Source organism: Labeo rohita, chromosome 10 (genome assembly GCF_022985175.1).
Source record: "Labeo rohita strain BAU-BD-2019 chromosome 10, IGBB_LRoh.1.0, whole genome shotgun sequence".
NCBI lineage: Eukaryota > Metazoa > Chordata > Actinopteri > Cypriniformes > Cyprinidae > Labeo > Labeo rohita.
In genome coordinates, this window is record NC_066878.1 from 17905599 (window position 1) to 17933327 (window position 27729).

General features: G+C 34.2%; 1 protein-coding gene across 1 annotated transcript; it reads left to right on the top strand.

Annotated features, from left to right (window-relative positions):
* The first annotated feature begins 1432 nt into the window (after positions 1-1432).
* dbh (dopamine beta-hydroxylase (dopamine beta-monooxygenase)) lies at positions 1433-27621 on the top strand. The gene is made up of 12 exons (XM_051120896.1): positions 1433-1925; positions 5868-6014; positions 6376-6633; positions 11020-11196; positions 13618-13720; positions 17717-17883; positions 18406-18549; positions 21298-21336; positions 21620-21679; positions 23550-23677; positions 24224-24383; positions 27090-27621. The coding sequence occupies exons 1-12, from the start codon at positions 1599-1601 to the stop codon at positions 27222-27224; spliced, it is 1845 nt and encodes a 614-aa protein (XP_050976853.1). The 5' UTR covers positions 1433-1598; the 3' UTR covers positions 27225-27621.
* The last annotated feature ends 108 nt before the right edge of the window (positions 27622-27729 follow it).

The window sequence follows — 27729 nt, forward strand, 5'->3', positions numbered from 1 at the left end:
TATATATATATATATATATATAGTGCAATAAATGAGAAAATACTGTTTTAAAAAATTAAAAATGAAAATATTATATAAATTATATTATTAAATTATTATATTCTATACAATAATTAATTAAAAATAATACACAAATTATATATGCAATAAAAATACTGTTTTAAAAAATAAATAAATAATTAAAAAATGAAAATAAATACTATTATATACAATAATCATATATATATATATATATATATATATATATATATATAATTTGTGTATTATTTTTAATTGATTATTGTACAATTAGTGCAATAAATGAGAAAATACTGTTTTAAAAAATAAATAATAAATAATTAAAAAAAACACTATTTTATTCTATACAATAATCAATTTAAAATAATACACAAATACTATATATATATATATATATATATATATATTAGAAAATAGTGTTTTTTTTTTTAAATGCTTAAAAAATGCTCTTTTTTAAAATAAAAAATGCTACAATTCTACACTATAAAAATAATCAATTTAAAGTCTACACATTAAAGCTTTTGAAAGTTTAATTATCTGACCAGATCTCTTTTTCTCACACCATTGGAGATCAATGAAGAAGATGAAAGCAGCAAACAGCACATTCATTTAGAGCTTAATTAGTGTTTTTGTTTCCATTAACCGTAATAACTTGACATTTATGCTCTCTAATGTGCAGCCTTTTATTTCCCACTAAAGAAAAAAAATCCTTCCCAGGCAGCCAGCAGACATCTCTGATATGACCTCAATACTGATGAATCATAATTGCTTTTATGCACTATAAAACCTTATTTTGGCAATCCCAGAGAGACACCAATGCTATATGTGTAATAAAAATAAATAAAATAATTATGAAAAATAAACAATGACAGATGTGTACTTCCACAATTTGCACGTCAGTTTGAAAATTTCTTCATATGAAAATTTAATAATGTAACATAATCTATTAACCTGACGCATCAATAAGTATATACTACAGTGTAATTACATAATATTTATAACAATGAACTTGCTATAGGTTTAAGGTTAGGTAGGATTAGACTAGTTGCTTGTAACTTTTCATTGTTTGCATAATTATACAGTTATTGTTACAGTAAGTGCATGAAACAACAAATGCAAAACAATTAAATGCAGTTTTCACATGCATATAATGCACTCTAACACTCATGTCAGTTATTTTTTATAATATCTATTCACATCTACATCAACAAAAAGTTCACATTGCAGAAATCCGCCCTTCTCGCTCACAAGCAGATGTTGGAAAAAAGTTTGACCAGAGGGCAAAATAAACAATTGAATTTTCGTTAACGCAGCTAATACAATTAAGGCAGGATAAAGTAGAGGCTGTCACAGGGTCGTGCTCTTAAAAGCCAGAGAGAGTCCACAGGCAACAGAAGTGGACCAAGACGAGGACCAGTGGACATCTACCTACTGAAACCAAATCTAAGAAGTCAACGCAGAAGCGGTGAGGAGTGAACACTACTACAGTGAAGTCAAACGAAGTATTTTTACAACTTACGGCGAGAGAATTTCTTCAAGTGGACGTCAAAAGGGCCTTCAAGCAGAAGACGACACAGACAATGCGTCTTCTGAACAAAGACCTGCGCTTGCAAGACGTCACTCTCATGTACCTCACCGTTTTGGCTACTGTGGTTGTGCTCCTGGTGGCGTCCTACCAGGCTCCTGCGGTTCACTCCAGACCCACCCTGGCCTACCACATCCTCTTGGACCCCTTGGGTCAGCTGGAGCTGTCCTGGAACATCAGCTATCCCACCCAGGAGGTCTATCTGGAGCTGAAAGTCAAAGAGCTCCACCATGGCATTTTGCTGGGCATGTCCGATCGGGGAGAGCCCACGAACGCCGACCTGGTTCTTCTGTGGGACGACGGACGCAAATCCTATTTTGGGGTAAGAATAGGTTGTATGCTTTGATTTTATGATGGTTTTTGTTTTATGGTGTTGCAAATCCGCTCCAGGGACGGTGTAGGATTGTGTGCTTTTGCAAAATACATCAGGAAACTGATGCAACATAATTTAGAATCTTGTCAATATGAGGGTTTTTGTTTTGGTAAAGAAACAAAAATGATCATTTGTTATCGTTTACACACCTTCATGTTGTTACAAACCTGTATGACAAGTGGAGCACAAAAAAAATTAAATTTTGAGGAACTGCTTTTGTCCATATGTCCATACAAGGAATGTCCAATATGCTTAATTTGGACCTATTGATTTACACTGTACAGACAAAATAAATAATATAAAATAAGATTTAAACTAATATATAATAATATACAAGACATTTTTACGGCAATACATGACAGGTAAATAGGGTATAAATATAAATTTAAATCACCAAATTTTCTCCAGTTTCTCCAGTTTTTTATTAATTTTTAATTTTTAATGTTTTTATATATACACATGAGGTATTACATTGTTAAACATCCACTAATATACATACATTTCCAGAATAAAAATCTAAACATTCAGATTCAACATTCTTGTCTTTTTACCACTCTATTAATAAAAAAACGTTGTTAACAACTACAAAACGTACTATAATTTAAGAAAGAAATGTATTATAAATCAGGCAAATGCTACATGAACAAACCCCTGAACCCCTGAAACCCATGAACAAAAAATAATATCAGGTTATAGATAAGAATAAAACTGTAAAGTTTAATATAAGTGCTATTGAAGTAGAGATTTCTGGCTCAAGATGTGTAAATGAAATCTACAGATTCAAATAGATAAAATATAATAACATATACACTTAAATGTATAATTAGTTCTTTCTACAATTCTGAAAGAACACATTATGGCCAAAAACAGCCAAAAATCTGAAAAATAATAGCTGTCTTGCCTTAAAAACAAATTTTGTGCTTCACAGAATAAACACTAGTCATACGGGTTTGGAACGACATGAAGTTGAGTAAATACAGACAGAATTTTCATTTTTGGTCAAACTATTTAAAAGGCTGCATGCACTCAACTTATGATTTTGTCATTGTTAAATAAACGACTGCTGACGAATTTCTAACCCTGGTGTTGGAGCAACCTCTCTCTGTTACTTCTGAGTCTGAAGAGTGTTGCTTTCTGGATCTTGTTATGATTGCCAGGCTGCAGTAGACACCAACAAGCTGGTAGAGCTGGTGTTCAGTCGTATAGTGCAATACTGCTTCCTAACATCGAGCTGAATGGCTCACGTCTGGATTTTGCCCGCCGCGTCCCAAATAAAGTGGTTGAAAGTAGAAGGTCATGGATGTGTCAAGGCCCCCCTTTATTTATTATGCATGATTTATTTCATTATTTTGCCTTTGGACTGCACAGTTCGGCCCATTTTGAATAAATGTTGTATGGCGAGCTGCTCGTCTTTTCTCCCACAGTGTACGTCAAGGAGAAGAGTTACAGACAGCGAGTCAAAACATTGTAGGGCTAGAAAAACTGGCAACAAAAAACCTCAAATTCAACATATTTAAAAAGATTTTTGAAGTGACATATTAAAATACAGTTATAAAATAGTTGTAATAATATTTCAGAATATTACTTTTTATTTTTTACTGTATTTTTTAGATAAATAAATGCAGCCTTGGTAAACAATAAGTATGGAAGCCCATTTTTATTTCACAATTTTGACCTTTGCAAGATATAAATTTACAGTTTATATTATACAATTTTTTCTCGCAATTCTGAGTTTATATGTGATAATTGTGACTTTTATTTCAGAATTTTTTGTTTCGCTATTCTGTTTTGTGTGTGTGTTTATGCAATGGAATAATTATTTTATTATTATTATTTTTTAAAGTAATTATGTTTATGTACAAATCTGGGATTTCTCTTCATAACTGTGAGCTAAAATTTAGATATAGACAATATAATCTTCATAATTCTGAAAAAACTGCAAGATTTAAACGAAAAATAGCAAGATATGAACTCTCAATTATCAGAAAAAAAGGTCAGAACTGCACCATATAAACTCAAAATTGCAGAAAATGAATTCACAATTTTAAGAAAAAGTCAGAATTGCGAGACATAAATTCAGAATTACTAGATATGCACTCACAATTATGAGAAAATTTTCATAATTGCAAGATGTAAACTCCCAGTTGCAAGATATAAACCAATTTTTTTGAAAAAGTCGGGGTTTGCAAGATATAAATTCAGAATTACGAGATATGCGAAAAGGTCATAATAACAAGATATACAATCATAATAGCAAGATTTAAACGCGCTATTTTGAGAAAAAAGTCAGAATTGCAAGAGATAAATTCACAATTCTGAGAAAAAGCTAGAATTACTAGATACAAACTCACAATGCTGAGAAAAAGGTCATAATTTTGAGATGTAAACTCAAAATAGTGGGATAAGAACTTACATTTATGAGAATAAAAGGTCAGAATTGCAAGATATAAACTCACAATTTGTTAAAAAAAATCTGAATTGGAAGAAATAAACTCGGACCTGCAAGAAATGAATTCACAACTCTGAGAAAAAGGTCATAAATACTCAGAATTACACAATAGAAATTCAGAATTGCAAGATATAAACTTACCATTTTATGAAAGTAAGAAATGCAAGATCAGAATTATGACACATGAACTCAATTATGAGGAAAAAAAGGCCATAATTGCAAGATATAAACTCAACAATTTTCAGCAAAAAAAAGTCAGAACTGCAAAATACAAATTCAAAACAGCGGGATAACAACTGACAATTCTGAGAATAAAAGGTCAGAACTGCACAATATAAACTCAGAATTGCAAGATATAAACTCACAATTTGTTAAAAAAAAAAAAATTGGAATTGGAAGATACAAACTCAGACCTGCAAGAAATTAATTCATAATTCTGAGAAAAAAGGTCATGATTATAAGATATACTCTCAGAATTACACAATATAAATTCAGAATTGCAAGATATAAACGTATCATTTTGAGAAAGTCAGAATTGCAATATATAATTTCATAATTTTGAGACATGAACTCAAAATGCTGATGAAAAAAAAGTCAAAATTGTGAGATACAAACTCACAATTCAGAGAAAAAAGTCAAAATTGCAAGATAAAAATTCAAAATAGCAGGATATGAACTCACAATTATGAGAAAAAGGTCAGAACTGCATAATATAAACTCAGAATTGCAAGATATAAACAAAATATTGAGAAAAATTCAGAATTGCAAGATATAAATTAATAATTTTGAGGGAAAAAAAGATTCAGAACTGCAAGATATTAACTTACCATTTTGAGAAATCAAAATTGCAAGATATAAATAAAAAAAAACAGGATATGAACTCACAATTATGAGAAAAAGGTCAGAACTGCACAATATAAACGCAGAATTGCAAGATATAAACAAAATATTGAGAAAAATTCAGAATTGCAAGATATAAATTCATAATTTTGAGGGAAAAAAAGTCAGAATTGTGAGATAGAAATTCAGGATATGAATAGCAGGATATGAACTCAATTATTAGAAAAAGGTCAAAACTGTATAATATAAACTCAGAATTGCAAGATATAAATTCAGAAATATGAGTTATGAAGTCACAAGAATGAGAAGGTGGCCAAATTGTGTCCTAGTTGTGAGATATATACTCAAAATAGTGGGATATAAACTCACAATTATGAGAAAAAAGGTCAGAATTACACAATATAAACTATACACAAAAATAAATAATATATAAAAAAAAAAAAACACACACACACACACACACAGTTACCTTATTCATTCCATAGAGGAATTGGTCTTCCATACATAAGAGACTTTTAAAACTTTCTGACCTCAAACATTAGAATGGTAGCGATATAGAGAAACAAAGACGATGTTTTCATGATTGCATTTGATATTGTTAGGATGCTTGGAGTGATAATGAAGGCAGAGTGATGTTGGACACTCAGCAGGACTATCAGCTGCTGGAGACTCATCAGTCCACTGAAGGATTCTTCCTGCTCTTCAAAAGACCATTCAGCACCTGCGACCCACACGACTACATCATAGAGGTACGTTACAGAACAAATGAAAGTAGAACAGCAGATAGAACAGGTTGAGACAGGACAAAAAGACATATAAATTATACTATTGGGTCAGAGAATAACAATTTGTCTCCTTAAATGTAAGGAACCATTAGGAAAAAGTCTAAACTAAATATATACAAACCTTATCTTTATTCACTCACCCTCATGTCGTTCCAAACCCGTATGACTTTTTTTTTTTCCATGAAATACAAAACAAGATGTTTTGAAGAATGCTCAGGCTGCTCTTTTCCATAGAAGAACCATCTTCAGTCATACGGGTCTGGAAAAACATGAGGGTGAATGTACATTAAACAACTAAAATAGTAACAGAATTCCTCATTTCCAGGAAGGTACTGTCCACATCATCTACGCCACGCTGGAGCGTCCCATCTTATCTTTGCATGAGCTCAACATATCCAGTCTCCAGCCTGGCATCCAGCGAGTGCTGCTCCTGCGTCCAGACACTCCGTCCCCTGCTCTCCCAAGAGATGTCCGTACTTTGGAGGTCCTGGCCCCTGACGTCATCATCCCCACACAGGAAACCACTTACTGGTGCCACATCTATCAGCTCCCGCCTAATATGCCCAAGAACCACATTGTCATGGTAACCTGATAAACCTTGGAGCCACTTGCACATTACATTTAACCTTTCTATGTGAACTTTCAGAAACATGATAGCTATATATTATATACAAGAGCATTATAATTGGTCAAAGTATCTCAGGTGCACAATTATAATGCTCTTTAGTAAAACACTTTTGGGGTGATGTAAACTTGATGTGAATTGATGGAGTTTCTAAAGGCAATCATCAGTATCACTATTGATCATACTGTACTTAGAGTCTGGGATTTAAAACAAATCCGTTCACAACTCAATGTCATTTAAAAATTCAAGATGTGATGCTGAAGAATGGAAAAGAACACAGGCGCTACACACAAAGTAGTACAGTATCTCACAAAACTGAGTACACCCCTGACATTTCAGCAATGTTTTAGTATATCTTCTTAAGGAACAATACTATAGAAATGAAACTTGGATATATTTTAGAGTAGTCAATGTGCAGCTTCTATAGCAGTGCATATTTACTGTCCCCTAAAAATAACTTAACATACAGCTGGCAACAAAAGTGAGTACACCCTAAGTGATAACAGCACTATGTCATTTAACCATGCAAAATGTCCTATTCATCATGTTCATGTTTGGTCTGCTTGACAGAATCATACAAAGTTGTGTATCTTGTATTAGAGCAGTTAAAATTTGGTGCTTTAAGTACAATTCTCTCATACTGACCACTGGATGATCAACAAGGCACCTCATGGCAAAAAACTCTCTGAAGATTTGAGAATTAGAATTGTTGCTTTCCACAAAGATGGTCTAGGCTATAAGAGGTTCAGTAACAAGTACTGTGGCCAGGGTCATACAGAGGTTTTTCAAGACGGGCTCCATTCGGAATAGGCCTCGCAAGTGTCGATCAACGAAGTTGAGTGCTTGTTCTGTGCATCAGGTTCAGAACTTGACTTCAAAAAACAGATGCATGAGTGCTGCCAGCATTGCTTTAGAGGTTGCAGAAGCAGAAGGTCCACTTGTCAGTGCTCAGACGATACACTGCACACTGCAACAAGTCGGTTTGCATTGGCGTCATCTGAGAAGGAAGCCTCTTCTGAAGCTGGCTAACAAGAAAGCCCGCAAACAGCTTGCTGAAGACAACCTGTCCAAGAGCATGAATTACTGGAACCATGTCCTATGGTCTGAGACTAAGATAAACTTGTGTGGCTCAGATGGTGTCTAGCATGTGTGCTGATGCCCTGGTGAGGAGTACGAAGAAAACTGTGTCTCTCCTACAGTCAAGCATGGTGGTGGTAGCATCATGGTCTGGGACTGCATGAGTGCTGCTGGTACTGGGGAGCTGCGGTTCACTGAGGGAAACATGGATTCCAATATGTACTGTACATTTCTGAAGCAGAACATGATGCCTTCCTTTCAGAAACTGGGCCAAACGGCAGTTTTCCAACATGATAATGACCCCAAACACACCACCAAGATGACAATTGCCTTGCTGAGGAAGGTGCAGGTGAAGGTGATCTGAACTGAACCCTATTGAGCACCTATGGGGCATCCTCAAGCAGAAGGTGGAGAAGCACCATGTGTCTAACATACAGCAGCTCCCTGATGTCATTATAGAGGATTTGAAGAGGATCCCAGCAACAACCTGTGCAGCTCTGGTGAATTCAATGCACAGAATGATTAAGGCAGTGCTAGATAACAATGGTTTGACACAAAATATTGACACCTAGGGTGTACTCACTTTTGTTGCCAGCTGTTTTGACAATAATGGCTGTATGTTGAGTTATTTTTAGGGGACAGTAAATATACACTGCTATACAAGCTGCACATTGAGTACTCTAAAATATATCCCAGTTTCATTTCTATATTATTTTTCCTTGAGAAGATATACTAAAATGATTGCTGAAATGTGAGGGGTGTACTCACTTTTGTGTGATAATATATGTCCGAATTTATAGTTATGAATAGCAGTGAACTGAACCAACTGACCAACTGATGTTGGTAGGTCACATGACAATATGGAGGATGTAGTACGTACAAATTTCATTAAAAAGGACATCGGATGCCCAAGTTGGTCCGATTCTTTAGGGTCTTTATGAAATGTCTGAAACATACTTAGTTAAAATTTCTCAATGGTCGTGTAAAACAACACCCTTTTACCTAATCAAAAACAGCTCTGTTAACAGCGATATTAATAATCATTGTTACAATATAAAGAGCAATAATGTCATAATATTGCAGCCCTATGAGCTCCTGTTTTTTACATGTAGAATTTGGATACACTTATAAACAGTCTAATGTTACTGACAACAGTTTAAACTATTGATTAAAATAATTTGGTAAATGTACGTATTTGACATTAAAGACAACATGTGTTTTTTAAAATTGTAATAATAATAATAATTCATATTATTATCATATTATTATAAAAATTGCCCTCACAAATAATAATAATAATAAAAATCTCTTCCAGGGGGCAAATATTGCATCTTAATAGAAAAGTTAATTTCTAAACCTGATTAATACATACTAAAATACATTTTTTAAATGTTTAAGAAGCAGTTAGGGTGTCACACCTTTTCCAGTGAATCGAGCATAAGTGGCTTGTCAGATATTTCAACTTTTAAAAATGCATCCATTTCGAGATCCTGTGTTCTTTTATATGCTATATAATCTAAAGTAAAAAGCACTATACTATACACTACATCAAAACTAAAAAATAGTAAGTGAAACTGTGGACATTATGTAATGATTTCAGTCAGTAGAATGGTATACGTTGTTGGATGAATGAATGAATGAATGAATCGCATTTGTCCGTATTTCTTTCCGTCTCGAATCGCACTCACGGAAAACGCTTTGAACTCATTTTTGTCTCGAGCAAGAGACTGTACGACATTCACGTTACATGATTCGACAGATTTTTAAGATTTTTCATCAAGGGGGCCCTCTGGTGTTTCGGGGCCCTACGCAGCTTGCGTTTTTTGCGTATAGGGAGGATTGGCTCTGGGTACCTTAAAGGCACATTTTAGTACTTTAAAAGTACGTATTTTTACCTTTTCACTGTTGTACCTTAGGGTACCGCCCCAGTGACAGAACTGTACTTTTTTTCTGAAAGTGTGTTTTTATTTCCGCATGTGTTGCCAATTATCAAATAAACACATTTGAAGGGATAGTTTACTCTAAAATGAAAATTCTGTCAATTACTCACCCTCATGTTGTTCCCAACCAATAAGACCTTTGTTCATCTTCTGAACACAAATCAAGTTTTTGCCTAAATTCGAGAGCTTTCTGACCTTGCATAGACAGCAACGTAACTGACATGTTCAAGTTTCAGAAAGGTAGTAAGGACACTGTTAAAATAGTCCATGTGACATAAGTGATTCAACCGTAATTTTTTGAAGACACAAGAATACTTTTTGTGCACAAAGAAAGCAAAACAACTTTATTTAACAATTTCTTCTCTTCAGTCCTCAACACACGTTCACAAGAATATTGTGACATATGCATGTTGTGCTGCTGATGCAGGAGCTGGCGTTCTGATGCAGAACGTCTGTCTCTCTTAGTTCATCTTCTGTTTATTCTGTTTTGAATAAGAAAAATTGGCTAAAAATGGCTAAAAATTGCAAATCATCCTCTCGGTTGAAATCTTCAGACATGTTTACAAAGACTGTATGACTCTGACCATGTATGATTTCTAGTAACATTACTACAAAATAGAATAAGATCAATGAACTTTAAACGTTACTTTAAATAAATGTAATTGCACAAATTATGTAGGCTACAATTTCAGTTTAATTATTGTGAAATAACTCAAACATGTTTTTTCTCTGCCCTCTGATCTGATCCTCTGTTCTGGGCTGCCGTTCCCAAAAGCATCAGCGCTTTCTTATAATTCTTCTGGGAAACGCAGCCCTGTTTGAATGCACTGTCTGAAGTAAGTGAATGCTCTCTGTGATTGATTGGTTCTGTCTTGCAACACTGACGTGCTTTGTTTGAGTATCGATACTATCGATACTTCAGCCCATCACTAGTTCTTACTATCTTTTTGGGGCTTGTATATGTCGGTTGCGTTGTTGTCTGTGCAGAGTAAGAAAGCTCATTTTAAAAATATCTTAATTAGTGTTCTGAAGATGAACGAAGGTCTTACATGATTGAAATGACTTGAGAGTGAGTAATTAATGACAGAATTTTCATTTTTGGGTGAACTATCCCTTTAACACATTTTACAATGCTTTATAATTGTTTAGACAAATTGCACAGAGTCTCACAACTTTTTCTGTAAATCACACATAAACACTTCGCTTTTTTATGTCAGAAATTAAAAAAAAAAAGTAATCCATTTGGCTTTTTAATTTTTTCCCTCTTCTCTTAATCTTGGTTATTAATAGTGAAAATTAATGATTCCTTTTAATGAATTTTTTGCAGTACGAGTCTGTGATCACGCCTGGTAATGAAGCCATTGTTCATCACATCGAAGTGTTCGAATGCTCTCCTCAGATGGACACCGTGCCTCAATTCAGTGGCTCCTGTGATTCAAAGATGAAGCCCCGCAAACTCAATTACTGCCGACACGTTCTGGCCGCCTGGGCCATGGGAGCGGAGGTACGCAAGCTACTGCATACTGCATTAAAGGAGAAGTCCACTTCCAGAACAACAATTCACAAATAATTTATTCACCCCCTTGTCATCCAAGATGTTCATGTCTTTCTTTCTTCAGTTGTAAAGAAATTATGGTTTTTTGAGGAAAGCATATCAGGATTTTTCTTCATATAATAGACTTCAATTGTGCCCCCAGTTTTGAACTTCCAAAATGTAGTTTAAATGCAGCTTCAAAGGGCTCTAAATGATCCCAGCCGAGGAAGAACGGACTTGTCTAGTGAAATGATCGGTCGTTTTTTTCTGAAAATAAAAATGTGTATACTTTTTAAGCACAAAAGCTTGTGTAGCACAGGCTCTGGCATGCACGTTCACAACGTACTATTGAATCATGTCGAAAGGTCGCGCCAAACATAGGCAGAACTACAGACCCAGTGTTTACAAAGCGAACGTGCAAAGACTAAGAAAGTGCAAGTAAGTCAAACGTTGTTTACAAACAAAAAGGTACAACGATGTCGGACGATTCTGAAGTTGTAGGAGAAAATAAGATGGAGTTTTTCGCCATACTCTACCTTTTTGAGCCGGAGTACACAGACGATGAACTTAGACGTGATTCGTAGTAGTGATGGGAAGTTCGGATCATTTTACCGACTCAGACTTTTGAGTCTTGTTCAGCAAAATGAACAAATCTTTTTTTGAGTAATTTCGTTCAAAATCAGCATCATGTGACAGCCCCATAAGATGAACAAATGACTCGAAAAACCCGAGACTCGAAACAGGTGAGCTAATTCCAATACAGAACATAATAGGATGTTGCGTCACATTAAAGATTCGTTCAAAATGAACAAATCGTTCAAGAATGACCCCTCGGACGCGCATCCGAGAGCCTGTGCTATGTGATCTTTTGTGCTTAAAAAAATATACAAATTTTTATTTTTCGAAAAAAAATGATTTTGAAATGAGTTTCGCTAGATAAGACCCTTCTTCCTCGGCTGGGCTCATTTAGAGCCCTTTGAAGCTGCGTTTAAACTGCATTTTGGAAGTTCAAAATCGGGGGCACAATTGAAGTCCATTATATGAAGAAAAATCCTGAAATGTTTTCCTCAAAAACCATAATTTCTTTAAGACTGAAGACAGAAAGACATGAACATCTTGGATGACAAGGGGGTGAGTAAATTATTTGTAAATTGTTGTTTTGGAAGTGGACTTCTCCTGTAACATACTATGTTATGAATTAAAGTGACAGTTTGCTCAAAAATGAAAATTTTATTATTCACAATTTGTATGGCTTGCTTACTTCTGAAAAACACAAAACGAGATATTTTGAAGAATGTTCATGCTGCTCTGCTCTTTTTCTATAAAAGTATAGAGTATCCAGGGTGTGTCAGGCTCTGAAACACAGACAAAAGTTCTGTAAAATTACCATAAAAGCAGCTTAAATGTTACATATAAAGTCTCCTAAAGCCATGTAATAGCTTTATGTGAGGTAATGAAGAATCAAAATGAAGGTCTACCCTTTAGTTTAATAGTACTTTTATAGCTATCCTTTCTGACTGTATGCTTTCGATGTTTCGCAACGTTTCATCATGAATCACATTCATAGAGGTCACTTTCTACATCAGCCTCTCCCGCTTTAGCTCTAAGTTTGCGAGCTAAAAACAGAACATATGATTATGAGCATCTTTAGGAGTCCATTTTAGGAGGCAAACATACAGATGGGCTTTATCTGTGCCAATTCGCCCACTCTAGGTAGGTGCCAGTCATGGTTTGAGCAGAGCTGTGAGCCAATCTGAAAGCAGAGGCGTCCTGATAAATCAGTTATGGAGCCAAGGACCGATGCCGAGCTCGGAGAAAGAGATAGAAAGAGAGAAAGACGGGCCTCCAATGAGATTACATGGGAGTAAAACAAACACAAATCATGTGTTCTGCTAGCTGCCAATGTCAAGCTGGAGAGATGAGATTATGTAGCAAAAATTAGATGTTTTTCTTCAGTAGATTGCAGTTTGTCTTTTATTTTTTTCATCATTTGGTTTTTAAATGTTTTTTAATGCCTTGTGAGAGAAGGAGGGGGAGTGGGTGAGAGTCAGGAGAGTGTGATACAGAGAGAGAGAAACGGGAATGGGGCGAGAAACTGGAGGTGGAAGTAGGACGGTTATGTAAAGAGGTCTTTCGCACACGAGTTTTAAAAGAAGACTGATAAGGGTTTAGGTTTCCACTTCGCTATTCTTCGTACGTCTAAACCGCTGGTTGTGAACTGTTATGGATCTACAGGACTTGTTCTGGCTCTGAGTCGGAGTTGGCATAAGCTTCTTGTGCATTGGCTCAAATATCTTTTAGCCTGCAAAGCATAAATCAGAAGCTACACTGCACCACAATCAATCTTATTAAAGTTCATATAAAGTTCTGTGTGTGTGTCTGTACGCGCAGCCGTTCTACTATCCTGCTGACGCTGGTTTGCCTCTGGGAGGAGAAGGTTCTTCTAGGTTCCTTCGGCTTGAAGTTCATTACCACAACCCTCTCCTTATATCAGGTATGCAGCACACAAACTCTCAAAGCAGCAGTTCAGCCCATTTGGCTAAGACTATGTTCAGAATGCTGCATCATTCAGCACAGTATACACTACTTACCAATTCTTAAAGGGGTCATGACATGGATTTTTTTTGTGTGTGTGTTAAACCTTGAGGTTTACTTATGATGTTAAGGGGAGACACTGCAGGCAAAAACCCTGTCAAGTTTGAGATTTTAGGCTTTTTGGTTTTTCATAAAGTGTTTTTTCAGACTAGTGGAAAGAAAACATCCAAAAGACACTGAAAAGGACACAAAAGTCCACTTTCAGAACAAAGATTCACATATAATGTACTCACCCCCTTGTCATCCAAGATGTTTATGTCTTTCTTTCTTCAGTCATATAGAAATTATGTTTTTTAAGGAAAACATTTCTGCATTTTTCTCCATATAATGGACTGATATGGTGCCCCGATTTTGAACTTCCAAAAGGTAGATCTAGCGAAATGATCGGTTATTTTCATTTAAAAAAATACAATTTAAATACTTTTTAATCTCAAACGCTAATCTTACCTTTCTCTGGTTCAAGACAGTTGGACTATTTTGAAAAACTCTAATCGTATTTTCTCCCTCAACTTCAAAAATCATTTCAAAATCATCCTACATCGCTGCAGAAGTTCCAACCCAGTCTTTGCAAAGTGAACATGCAAAGAAGATCAAACACCCTTAACAAAAAAGGTAAAACAGCGATATAGGACGATTTTGAAGTTGAGGGAGAACACGAGATGGGAGTTTTTCAACATAGACTAACTGTCATGAACCGGAAAAAAAACAGTCCGTTTGGCATTAAAAAGTATATAAATTGTATCATTTTTATTAAAATAACCGATCGTTTCTCTAGATAAGACCCTTCTTTCTCGGCTGGGATCATTTACAACCGTATTTGGGATTGTTTGAAGGCGCATTTAAACTGCATTTTGAAAGTTCAAAATCGGGGCACAGAAGTCCATTATATGGAGAAAAATGCTGAAATGTTTTCCTCAAAAAACATAATTTCTTTACGACTGAAGAAAGAAAGACACGAACATCTTGGATGACAAGGGGGTGAGTACATTATATGTGAATCTTTGTTTTGGAAGTGGACTTTTATAGCTCCTTTATAGCACTTATCTATTTATGTCAATAGATTTCAATAACAATGCATATTTTTAAAGACCCTTTTCTCAAAATGAGTTTTTTCCTCCTACACTGAACCATAAATCTCCACTTCAGTAGCACTTACATATACCAAACTTTACATTTTTATTCCTGTCTATATCCTGAAGGTTTTTACAGATGGATTTGTTCATATATAATTTGCTTGATTTTATACAACATTCTATTCCCTCCAAAATTATTAAAATTATGTCTGTTCTACCCGAATTCCCTCTGTAAAAACATTTGACTCCAATATGTCAAAAAAATTAAACAAGAATTTTGAAACTGACTTCATCCAGTTTAGATTTTTGTACTAGAAATGTATGCAAATTAGTGCATATTTCATTAAACTTTAATTATATATATATATTTCATTATATTTGACATAAAATATGTTCGTCCGCAAGACAAAAAAAAAAAAAAAAAAAGCTAAAAAAATTATTATTATAACCCCCTTCAAAAGTTTTGGTTTTCCAGCATCTTTTGCATATTTGAACCCTTTCCAGCAGTGACTGTATGGTTTTGATGTCCATCTTTTCACACTGAGGACAAATGAGGGACTCAAACACAACTATTAAAAAAGGTTCAAACATTCACTGATGCTCCAGAAGGAAAATGCACTAAGAACAAGATGAAGATGTCCAAATTTTTCTTATTTTGTTGAAACATCATTTTTTTCCATTTAGTACAGCCCTTCGGAAGCAACAGACAATACTTGCATGTTTCCCGAAAGACAAATTAAGTACAATTTACCTTGATCTTCAAATTCAAAAAGTTTTCACCACCAGGCTCTTAATGCATTGTGTTTCTTTCTGGAGTATCATGTGATTTTTTTTTTTTTTTAATCAACCGATTTGTTCAAAAAGTTGATTCATTCAAATAGTAAACACCCTCCATTAATCAGAGATGCAAAACAGCGCTGTGATCTTTGTAAGTAATTTCGTTGGCAAATTGAGCAAAAACAAGTAATAGTCTAAAATGTAAGTCACGTACTGAACGTGTATAAAATGATTATTAAATGTGTTTTCATGCTGATATCTGCAGAAAAATGGTACTCTTTGTGTGATATAGATTACATTAACTATATTAAATTATATAGATATATAAAGCATACAGAAGCATTTTTGCCGTCTACAATTTCGAATGCCTGAAATTTTGAATTTTAATAGACTAACAAATCAACATACGTGCACTCTACGTGTGAATTGGTGATATAGCCTACTTCATAATTTCAAATCGCACATCATTACAATAACACTTACCATATTATTGCAGAAGATAAACTGTACATCGCACACTCCTGACTTGACTTAAAAGTGGAAAATGAATTACCTACGGTTGTGCACATGCGCAAAGGTGTTTTTAGGCGTCTAACTGGCAAGCGCCAGACCACTGATTCGTCAAAAAAAAAAAAAAAAAAATATCTATATATATATATATATATAATGTATATATAAACGCTAATTGTAAAATTAATCTTAGCATTACAGAAGGTTAATTTATTACAAAAAAAATGTTAAAAATGTAACCATGAATCTGCAAATTAACATTTCTATTTATTTATTTATTTTATTTTATTTTTTAGCAAAATCATGATTCTTAGGGCTGTCACGATTTCAGATTCATATCATGGCCACAAAACTTCACATAAAGATATATTGTGATATATATAGAAATCTTAAAAAATAAAAGTAAATAAATAATAAACCATGCAATCAGTCAATTCGTCTTTTTTTTGACTACTGAATAATACCACTGCATTACAATTTAGTTTACTACAGAATCAAAGTACAACCATTTATGAGAATAACAACATATTTATACTCTAAACAAGTTTTAAATAACTTCCTTCTGTGAACTGCTTCTTATCTAAATGCTATGTCAATTAGCATTACCTTATAAATACATATCCTTATTAAATTAACTGAGATGGCTTGAAGAACACAGATAAACCAAATGCTCTTACTACCGTGTGCTGATTGTCTTCATATTTCAACAGATAAAACATTCTTTCTGAAATTTACTCATCTACAGTGATGGATTTCCTGGAACGTCAAAAGTTCTATTACTCCTACGAGTCTTGCTTGTGGACTTTCTGCATGAGGGCGCCCTCTGGCGTCGAGTATGAATGAAACAAATTGCATGTGAAAGTTTAATGCTCCATAATAGCACTGGATTAATATGTGTCATATTGTCCAATGTGTGCTATTCATTTTTAAATATCTCCAACATCTGTATTTTACGACACCCTTAATTAACACTATAATGATATTTGATCATTTAAATATCGCAGTGATCATCAATACCGGTATATCATAACACTTCTTATGAATTTCATAACTTTTGAACAGAAATATTAAAAAATAAAAAATAAAAGAAAAGAAACTCTGGGTAGCATTAAGTGTCCTTATCTGGAAAGTGTTTGGATGCGGTTTATGCAAATGACTGACCTCAGGCACAAGGTCACTTGTTTTTTTTTTTAACTCTGAATTCATTACCATTCGAATGAGGTTAATTACAAATCCATGTGTGCATGTGAATTAAGCTGAAAATATGTTATGTGTGAATTTCTCCTCTTCTTATAAATATGAATAATCTGTGCAATTAAAAGACAAAAAGACCAATTGTTTTCATTTTAAGTGCATACTGTTGATGAAACACCCATGTGCACGAATTGTATACTGCATGCAGCAAAAGTAAGATTGTTGAGAATGTTTTTGCCAATCTTAATCCAAACTGCATCATCAGGCTGATTTCTCCAGTCTACTTCCGTTCATTTCTGAATGCACATCTCCTCTTGACTCATTCTGTCTGTTTGTCACAGGACGGAGGGACTCCTCAGGCATTCGTTTGTGGTACACTCCATCTCTGAGGAGGTTTGACGCAGGCATCATGGAGCTGGGGCTAGTCTACACTCCTGTCATGGCCATTCCTCCCCGCCAGCGCTCTTTCCAGCTGACTGGCTACTGCACCGCCAAATGCACACAGACGGTCCGCGCGCCTCACAAACACTCCTAAACACTACACTTCACTCAAGCCAGCCGAATAAATTCAGGATGCAGCCAAAGTGGCTACATTCTGACTCCAAGATAAATCAAGTACATACAGCTCTAACTGCATTCAGGCTTTGAATTCAATTAAAACACACTGGGTGGCTTCCAGAAAACAGATTAAGGCCAATATTCACCAAATTATGCAATCGCAAGAGACTCCTCATTACAAAAGAAAAACACTCTCATTTAGGGTGTAATAAAAGCTTTATAAACTAGCCCACAGCGGAAAAAGCTCATCAACTAGAGAAATAATGTTAAAAACATTTTGTTAAATAAGAAAAAACACTGTATAATTTCAAGTAACTGAATAATAGTTCAAATCATGTGGTTTGGTGAGGCCAATAATGCAAAAAGCAACTACTCAGAACACCCTAGCATTAAAATTTCCCACAACTTTTTCATAAAAGGCAAAAATATAGTTCATATATTAATTATTAAAGCTGTGTTTTCCGTCCCGCAGGCTCTTCCTGCAGGGGGTATACACATCTTTGCGTCCCAGCTGCACACTCATCTGGCTGGACTCGGGGTGAGGACTGTCCTGGTACGAGGAGGCAGAGAAGTGGAAGTAGTACAGGAGGACAAACATTTCAGCACTCATTACCAGGTATTACCACATTTAAGTTGGGTTGTCAAATTCAAATTTCAATTTTCAATTTCAATTCAAATGTCAAATTTCTTGGTCTTATTGTGCATGATGCATAATAACTATATCTTTGAAACAACTTTTCTTTTTTCTACTGATATCATCAAGCCCTCTTATTTTTTCAGCCAATCCCCTTTAACCACTTACACAGAGACCACACCCACCAACTACATCATTTTGGAATAGAACACCCACTTTCACAATCCAATCAATTCTAGTATGGAAGCCGTTTTTACCACAGAATAAAATAATAATAATAAAAAAGAGCGACTATTTTTTCACAATTCTGAGAATTATGAGATATAAACTCGCAGTTTCAAGTTATAAAGTCAGAATTGCAATATATAAACGGGCAATTCTGACTTTTTTTTCTCAGAATTGTGAATTTATCTCACAATTGTGACTTTTTTTTAATCAGAATTACAGGTTTATATCTTGCAATTGTGACTTTTTTCTCAGAATTATAAGATATAAACTCTATTGCAAGTTCTAAAGTCAGAATTGCAAGATATAATTGGGCAGTCCGTGACTTTTTTTCTCAATTGTGAGTTTCACAATTGGGGCAGTTTTTTTTAGAATTACAAGTTTGTATCTCACAATTGTGACTTTTTTATTCAGAATTACGTGTTTATATTTCACAATACTGAGAAAAATGTCCGAATTGTGAAATAAGTGGTTTCAATTACCTTTTTTATTGCGATTTATGAAGTCAGAATTGCAAGTAAACTTGAAATTCTGACTTTTCTCTCATAATTGAGAATTTATATCTCACAATTGTGGCTTTTTTCTCAGAATTGCAAGCTTATATCTCACAATTGCGAGTTACAATGTCAGAATTGCAAGATATAAATGCGCAATTCTGACTTTTTGGTCTTTTTTGACGTTTTTCTCAGAATTGTGACTTTATATCTCGCAATTGTGATGTTTTTCTCAGAATTGTGAGATATAAACTCGCAATTGCGAGTTATAAAGTCAGAATTGCAGAGTTTTTCTCAAAATTGTGAATTTATATCACGTAATTGTGACTTTTTTTTCAATTTGCGAGTTTCTCAGTTGTAACAGTTTTTTAGAATTACAAGTTTGTATCTCACAATTGTGACTTTTTTTATTCAGAATTCTGGGTTTATATTTCACAATACTGAAAAAAGAGTACAAACTGTGAGATAAATGGTTTCAATTACCTTTTTTATTGCAAGTTATGAAGTCAGAATTGCAAGATAAACTCGCAATTCTGAATTTTCTCTCATAATTGAGAATTTAAATCTCGCAATTGTGACATTTTTCTCCGAATTGCAAGCTTATGTCTATATAAATTCTATAAGATATATATTTCTGACTTTTTAACTTTTGTCTCAGAATTGTTTATATCTTGCAACTGTGACGTTTTTCCTCAAAAACGCATTATAAAGTCATAATCGCAAGATATAAACATGCAATTCTGTCTTTTTTCTCAGAATTGTACATTTATATGACGCAACTGTGACTTTTTTTTTCAGTTGCGAGTTTCGCAATTGTGACAGTTTTTTAGGATTACAAGTTTACATCTCACAATTGTGACTTTTTTATTTGAGTTTATATTTCACAATACTGTGAAAAAAGTCTGAATTGTGAGATAAATAGTTGCAATTACCTTTTTATTGCGAGTTATAAAGTCAGAATTGCAAGATATAAACTCGCAATTCTGACTTTTTTTTTACTCATTCTCGTGAATTTATATCTTGCAATTGTAATTCTGAGAAAAAAAAAAAACATTTGTGAGATATAAACTCATAATTCTGAGAAAAAGTCACAATTGCACAATTATCTCAGAATTGTGAGATAAGTCGCAATTACTTTTTTTTTTTTTTTTTTAATTCTGTGGCAAAAAAGGGTTTCCAGAATTTTGTGAATAAGTCACTTAGTTTAAGTTAAATGGTTGCTTCAAGTTGACTAAAATGTAGGCTCTTATGCTTACAAAGGATGCATTTATTGGATCAAAAATTGCAAGAAAAAAGTTACAGTAAAAACAGTAATTTTGTGAAATTTTACAGTTTGAAATAGCATATGCAAATATGTTAAAATGTAATTCATTCCTGTGATCAAAGCTGAATTTTCAGCATCATTACTCCAGTCTTCAGTGTCACATGATCCTTCAGAAATCATTCTAATCATCTGTGATTATTTAAGATGCTGTAACTGTTGAACCTTTTTATTTTCAGCTCTTTTGTGGCTGGCTTAAATACTTTTAAAGAAAACAGGCTCTCCACTGATATGAATGCAATTTATAACATGAAGTTTCAGATGAAGTATAGCACGTCACACTGCGGCACACTGCTCACGGCTTGAGACATGTCAACTACCCACGATTCCCTGCAGTCTACCTGAACACTTGATGCTTTTGTCACTCCCACACCATTTTTCAGGCTCACACTCACACATACTCTTTTAATAAAAATCCCTAAATGAAATACATGTAAACATTAAATGCTTTATTATTGGGCTGCCTTTTTGAAATCACAAAGGTAACATAATATTACCATGTTATTTTTAGAAATGTACCACAGCATCTACAATCTATCATGCAAATCACCATCTGCTACAATGACTGTACTATAGTAACTCAGTACCACAAAAATAATTGACCTGACAATCCTAGTGTGCTGTGAATGGATTCAACTATAAGAATGCTATCAAATACTAACATTTTGTAACCTCTCCCTTTTCTTGCAGATTATTCGCGTTTTAAGGAAGATGGTGACTGTTTTGCCAGTAAGTTGCTCTTCTCACACATAAAAGCTGAAGTGTATTTAGATGAGAGAAAGAGTCGCTGCAGACATTACAGGAAACGCCTGGAGCCAGAGAGCCACCAACAAAAGCGCAGATCTGCTGCATTTAGACTGTCAATACAGGCACCCACACACGCGGCTGAGCCTGCCAATTTAATGCTAACCTGCCAAGAGACACTCATTCTAGCATGTTCTACAAATAGCTGAGAGCTGAACCCCATCTGATCATGTGTGATTGCTGCTTTGTGCGTTTGTCTACCCCACAGGGCGACGCTCTCCTCACTAAGTGCAAGTATAACACTGAAGACAGGAACAAAGTTACCGTGGTAAGTCTGAGCAACGGCATATGCATATACTGCAACACTAAAACGACGCAAGCACTCATATATTTTCTCATGAGAATTTAGTATGGTACACACAAGATGTTTGACTAATAGATCTAGACATTACAGATTGATTGGCTGGAAATCAAACTCTCAAACTGAAAGATTTCTCATCATCCTGCACAATATAATACAGGTTTACAATAAGAGCTGCTTAAACTAAATCTACACTAATAGACTATTACATTCAAACTTAAGGTGAGTTCCCAGTTTGCGTAACCCAGATAGAGATTTAATATGTGCAAATAGGAAGAATCTTATTAAATATGCAAATTACACAATATTATATTGGACCCACAGGAAAACCTTTTTATTTTTCAAGTCAGTATATCAGTAGTTGGTAAATGTTAGACTGTTTTGTCAGTTGTTAATTTAACCAGTTATTTAATAAAATACTTTTTGTCATAGATTTTTTTTTACCCAGGTAAAAATTTTAAATCTGCAAAAAAGGCATAATCTTATTTAATATGCAAATTTGAAATTATAATATAATATAATATAATATAATATAATATAATATAAGAAGAAAATATTTTTTTTCAATGTGATTAGTATATCAGAGGTTGGTAAATGTCAGCCTCTTTTATCAGTTCCTCATTCAACAAATTAATTAATAAAACACTTTTTGTCATATTGAATGATCATTTTTTTGTGTTGTTACTCCACCCAGGTAAACATTTAAAATATATTAAATATGCATCATCTTATTAATTAAAATGGGCAAATCTGAATGCATTTTGTTACATAGAACCGCAATGATAACTTTTATTATTTTATTTTATTTTATTTTATTTTATATTTCAGCATATATGTGGTTGGTAAATTTCAGACCCTTTTGTCAGTTGCAAATTATTTAATAAAACACATTTGTGTGCTTAAAAAAAAAGCAAAATGCCATCAAATGCCAAAGAAGATTTTCCAAATAAATAAATAATAAAAAAAAAATAAAATAATAAAAAATACAAATTCAAAATAAAATACAAAATAAAAAATAAAAATAATAAAATTAAAAAAAATAAAAATAATAAAATTTAAAAAAATAATAAATAAATAAATTATAAATTATAAAAATAAATAAAAAATTAACATGAATAAAATGCAATAAAATATAAAATAAAACAAACAAAATAATATACAAAAAAATAATAATAATAATAAAAACCCTCAGCAAATTAAGAAGAATTAGGAGTGTTGCATATAACAATACTTTAATTATTATTTTTATTAACAAACAGCTGGTGCTAATATACCATAAAACATTAATTGTTTTTTTTTTTGCCTGTAGTACCTCCCCTTGAAGGAACTGTTCACCCAAAAATGGAGCAGTACCCTTAAAAGGACAACTTTGTACCTTTTTTTTTTTTTAACTCATAATAGGTACATATTAGTACTTTAAAGGTACGTATTACTACTTTAAGGTACTAATATGTACCTCTTAGAGGCTTAAAAAAAAAAATAAAATAAAATAAAAAAAAAGGCACCAAGATGTCCTTTTAAGGTTACTGTTCCTGCGACAAACTTTTGTACCCCAAAAGGTACAATTTTAAACCCCTATTTTTCTGTGTTCCGAACCTGTATGATTTTTCTTCTGTGAAAAACAAAATGAAAAATGGTGAATAAGTGAAAGAGGACTGGACCTGTCAAGCTTCATAATGACAGGTTAAAAGCCTCATAACCAGTCTGTACAATCTGTGTGTTATATTATATTCAGTCTTCTGAAGCTACTGTATTTGAGACCTTTGTGTAAGAAACAGACAGACATTTTAGTCTCTTTTCACCTCAAACTCAGTGTCTTTGTTTCTCTCTTCTATAGGGAGGTTTTGGGATCATGGAAGAGATGTGTGTCAACTACGTCCATTATTACCCCCGTACTCAGCTGGAGTTGTGCAAGAGCCACGTGGACACAGATTATCTGCAAAAATACTTCAGTCTCATCAACAGGTACAGCACATGTCTGTAAGACGTAACTAAACCAACAAAAACAGCAAACATGACCTTCCTGTACAAGCGTCTAACTCATCCCAGACAGTCATTACCTCACAATGAGGAGAAAACCTTGAAAATGGCAAAAGTGCTCTGGCTGTATCACTCCGCTCTGACCCGCTCAGGCTACAACAACAAAAACCAGTGCATTTGAAACTAATATCTGGTTTCGAGACTAACTGCCTGAGGAAAGGAGGAATGCTTTTATTTTCTCTACGAAACCAGACGGAAAAAACACAAATAGGTTTCCTTCAGCAATGAATAAAACAAAGGCAGATGACATTTGTATTCATCTATTTTGCACTGGCAAATTGCATTTTTCCAGCTTAAAAAAAGCAATTTCGCAACGGTGTAGTGGAATCAGATGCACTATGTAAGTGGTTTTGTGGTCATGGAACCAAATTATCTTATTACCAAATTCTTAAGAAGATGCTTTGGAGTGGATATTTAAAAAAAGAATAATAAAAGGTCTATTAAAGTCTTGTTTTATTGTCATCTGTGTAGGTTTCAAGGACGTGAGAGTTGCAGTTGTCCTGGGACTACTGTGGAAGAGCAGTTCTCCTCGCTAACCTGGGACAGTTTCAGCGGGGAGGTGCTGAACTCCCTCTACCTCTCCTCCCCAATCTCAATGCACTGCAACCAATCAACTGCTGTGCTCTTTCCTGTAAGCACAACATTTAAAGCATTTGGAAACATTTCAAATTTATTCTCGAAACATTTCGACTTTATTCTCTGAACATTTTAAGACTTTACTCTTGAAACATTCTGACTTTACTCTCAAAATATTCCGACTTTACTCTCGAAACATTCCGACTTTATTGGGAAACACTTCAACTTTATTCTCAAAACATTTCGACTTTACTCTCAAAACATTTCGACTTTATCCTCAAAACATTTTGAGACTTTACTCTCGAAACAATTCAACTTTACTCTTGAAACATTCCAACTTTACTTGGGAAACACTTCAAATTTATTCTCGAAACATTTCAACTTTATTCTCGAAACATTTCGAGACTTTACTCTCAAAACATTTCGAGCCTTTACTCTCGAAACATTTCGACTTTATTCTCGAAACATTTCAACTTTATTCTCGAAACACTTCCACTTTACTCAGGAAACACTTCCATTTTACTCAGGAAACACTTCAACTTTACTCGGGAAACACTCCGACTTTATTCTCAAAACATTCCGACTTTACTCTCGAAACATTTCAAATTTATTCTTGAAACATTTCAAATTAATTCTCGAAACTGCAACCAATCAACAGCTGAGCTCCTTCCTGTAAGCACAACATTTAAAGCATTTGAAAAACCATTCACTGCTTTTTTTTATTCCTCAAAAACCTGAACTCTCAATTATCAAGAAGTTTTGATTTTCTGATCAGTATGACGTCATATTGATCAAGCCCAGCCCACGACTGCAAGCATATTTCCGCCCTCAGCCAGTTGGTCAGTGAGTTTTGTTTTTGATGGTAACACCACTGAGTACATAAAATACGGAAGAGAGGGTTGGGGTGAGCAATAGTTAATTAGAATTTAAAGAGATATGTGCCGAAACGGCTTAGCTGTTTTGGACAAGGTAAAAAGACTGTTGTTTTACACAACCACTAAGGAATTTTAACCAAAGTATGTCAGAGACAAAGTATGTCATGAAGACCCTAAAGAATCATACCAACTTGTGTTGTCTTATACGATCGCTGTATTCGCTTCAGTTTAAGTGGCATGTAAGTCAATCATCTTTCCGATTACAGTAATTAGACATTAGTTTCCTTAAACTAGGCTATTATATTTTTTTCATGCCTTTTGATGTTTCCTTTATTTTTATATCTTGCTATAAACTTGAAATAAAGAGGAAAAACACATTTATAACTTGTATTTCGTGATAAAATTGTGAATAAAACAGCTTGTGACATCGTTTTTATCTCACTATAAAACTGATTTTGAAAGCCAAGACTTTGTTTTATAGTAAAAGCGCCAAAAGCACAAAGCTTATTGCTATTATTGGGCTGGTGCACTACAAATAGACCCAGTGAATGCAATCGAAGATGTGAAATATTATTTCCAAACATACTGTCCCTGCAAATATAACACATGGTATGATTTCTGCTAATAATCCCACATATATTCGAATCAACTCCTGGTGTTCCCAATCTGGGCCATTTGCATGCGCAATATAACCATCAAGTTTATTTATTTTAGAAAAACTATTATTCTCGAAATAATTTGAATTCTGGATTTCAACGTATTTTTTCAGATTTTCTACATTTTTTATCGTAATTTTAACGTTCACATTTTTTTAAAACGTCGTTTTTTACAAATCAGATCTGTTTCTTCATACTCGTATGAATGTAACTTCACGCAGAAAACCTTGAGTCTCTCTTATTTGTTCAAATGGATTAAAACATTTCCTGTGCAAATGCGTAGAGCCTGTTAACATACGCACCACATCTTACAAACGTGCATAGATTTATATAATTTACATCATATTTACATCATCTTGATCTGATCAGTGGAGGATGGTTTATATTTGCTACATGTTTGCTAAAAAGCGTTTCTGATTACTTTTTTTAGATGTGTGTAGACCAGTGGTGTGCTATTGTTTTTTTGTTTTTTGTACTTTTAACTATTTTTGAATTTTTCAGATCATCAGTCATCAAAATTCTGTAAATATTAGTCACAGACACAGAGATTTACTTTAAATTTAAGCAAGCTGATTACTCACAAAAAACTCCCATAGATCATGTTTTTAGGCCATTCCAAGACTTATTTTGACGTAAAACAGTGGTTATATCCAAGTATGTGAGTTGTTTACTTACTTTTTTAAATGAGTCTTCTCATTAACGCCATTATATTGCTCATTCAGACCAATCAACCAATCACAGCCAATCAAGACCAGTCATATCCAATAATATAGAGATGGAGGCTTTGCCTCCTCTCATGTGACTTTCCTTTATTCATTCTCAATTACCCCCCACCAAACTCAGGGCATGCTTTAGGCGGTCTGTTAAAACTCAATGGGCTCAGGGGAAGTGAGAGAGAAGTGGACTCCTGTTGTATCTTTACCTGGTGGTGTCGCTGTTGGACAATGTTTCTTTATGAAAACGAGTAATTTATACACTTTTAAATGTAATATTTTGTAAATACTGGTGTTGTTTTATTTCATTTCATTTTAATTTACTACAAACTTTTTCTTATGCAATATTTTAAGACACTGCCTCTCTTGCCTCCCTGGAGAAAATGCCACTTATCAAGCATAGAATTAGTTCTGGCAGGTCCCGTCAGTCAAGCTTGCGCCAGCTGACTGAAAATGGTCTTAAAATAATGATGTTTCTTTGTACAAACGTTCTATCATAAGCTATCTTTTCTTTTAGGGAGAATGGGAGAAGCAGGAGATACCGTTGGTGACGGCAGAGCTCCAGAGAGCCCCTTACCCATGTGAATTAAGCCGCCGAGCGTCCTCTCAGAATGACAACCCTACAGAGGTCAGGCCCGACAGCAACGTCTGACGAACACACATATGCATCTGACTCCTGCTGAGCTCAACCTTTACCGCTCTCAACAACAGATTCACGCAGCAGCCTGGAGCATGTGCACTTCAAAGTTATCACATACAATAAATGACCCAAGTACTGTCTTGTGTTTAGATTATTAGGATGTTACATTACATTTACGTGGAAGGTACAGTACATAAAATCTTACTGAACCCAATCTTTTGAATGGTAGTGTGTGTTCTGTAAGGAATCCTGAATTATAACAGTTGCAGATTTCATATGACAAAATTAGACTTTATTCTTCATAGACTTTTTGTGAAATCACACTTTCCATTTAAACAACAAATGAAGTTAAACAGTGGCCTAGCAATGAGGAAATTAAATCTATTGGTTATTTTTTTGTATGGTTAAAATTCAGTGAAATGTCAATTTAACAGTTACAACATACAGAAATCATTGAAAACACAGCATACAAGATGATTTGTAACCTGTAAACAAACTTCACATCATGTGTTGAATA

What these genes read in the sequence shown, in the direction of transcription:
- dbh (XM_051120896.1), top strand. Translation starts at nt 1,599, where the DNA reads ATGCGTCTTCTGAACAAAGACCTGCGCTTGCAAGACGTCACTCTCATG. An exon ending in CCTGGGCCATGGGAGCGGAG is followed by an intron (nt 11,197 to 13,617) that starts GTACGCAAGCTA and finishes CTGTACGCGCAG; the next exon opens with CCGTTCTACTATCCTGCTGA. An exon ending in CAACTGCTGTGCTCTTTCCT is followed by an intron (nt 24,384 to 27,089) that starts GTAAGCACAACA and finishes CTTTTCTTTTAG; the next exon opens with GGAGAATGGGAGAAGCAGGA.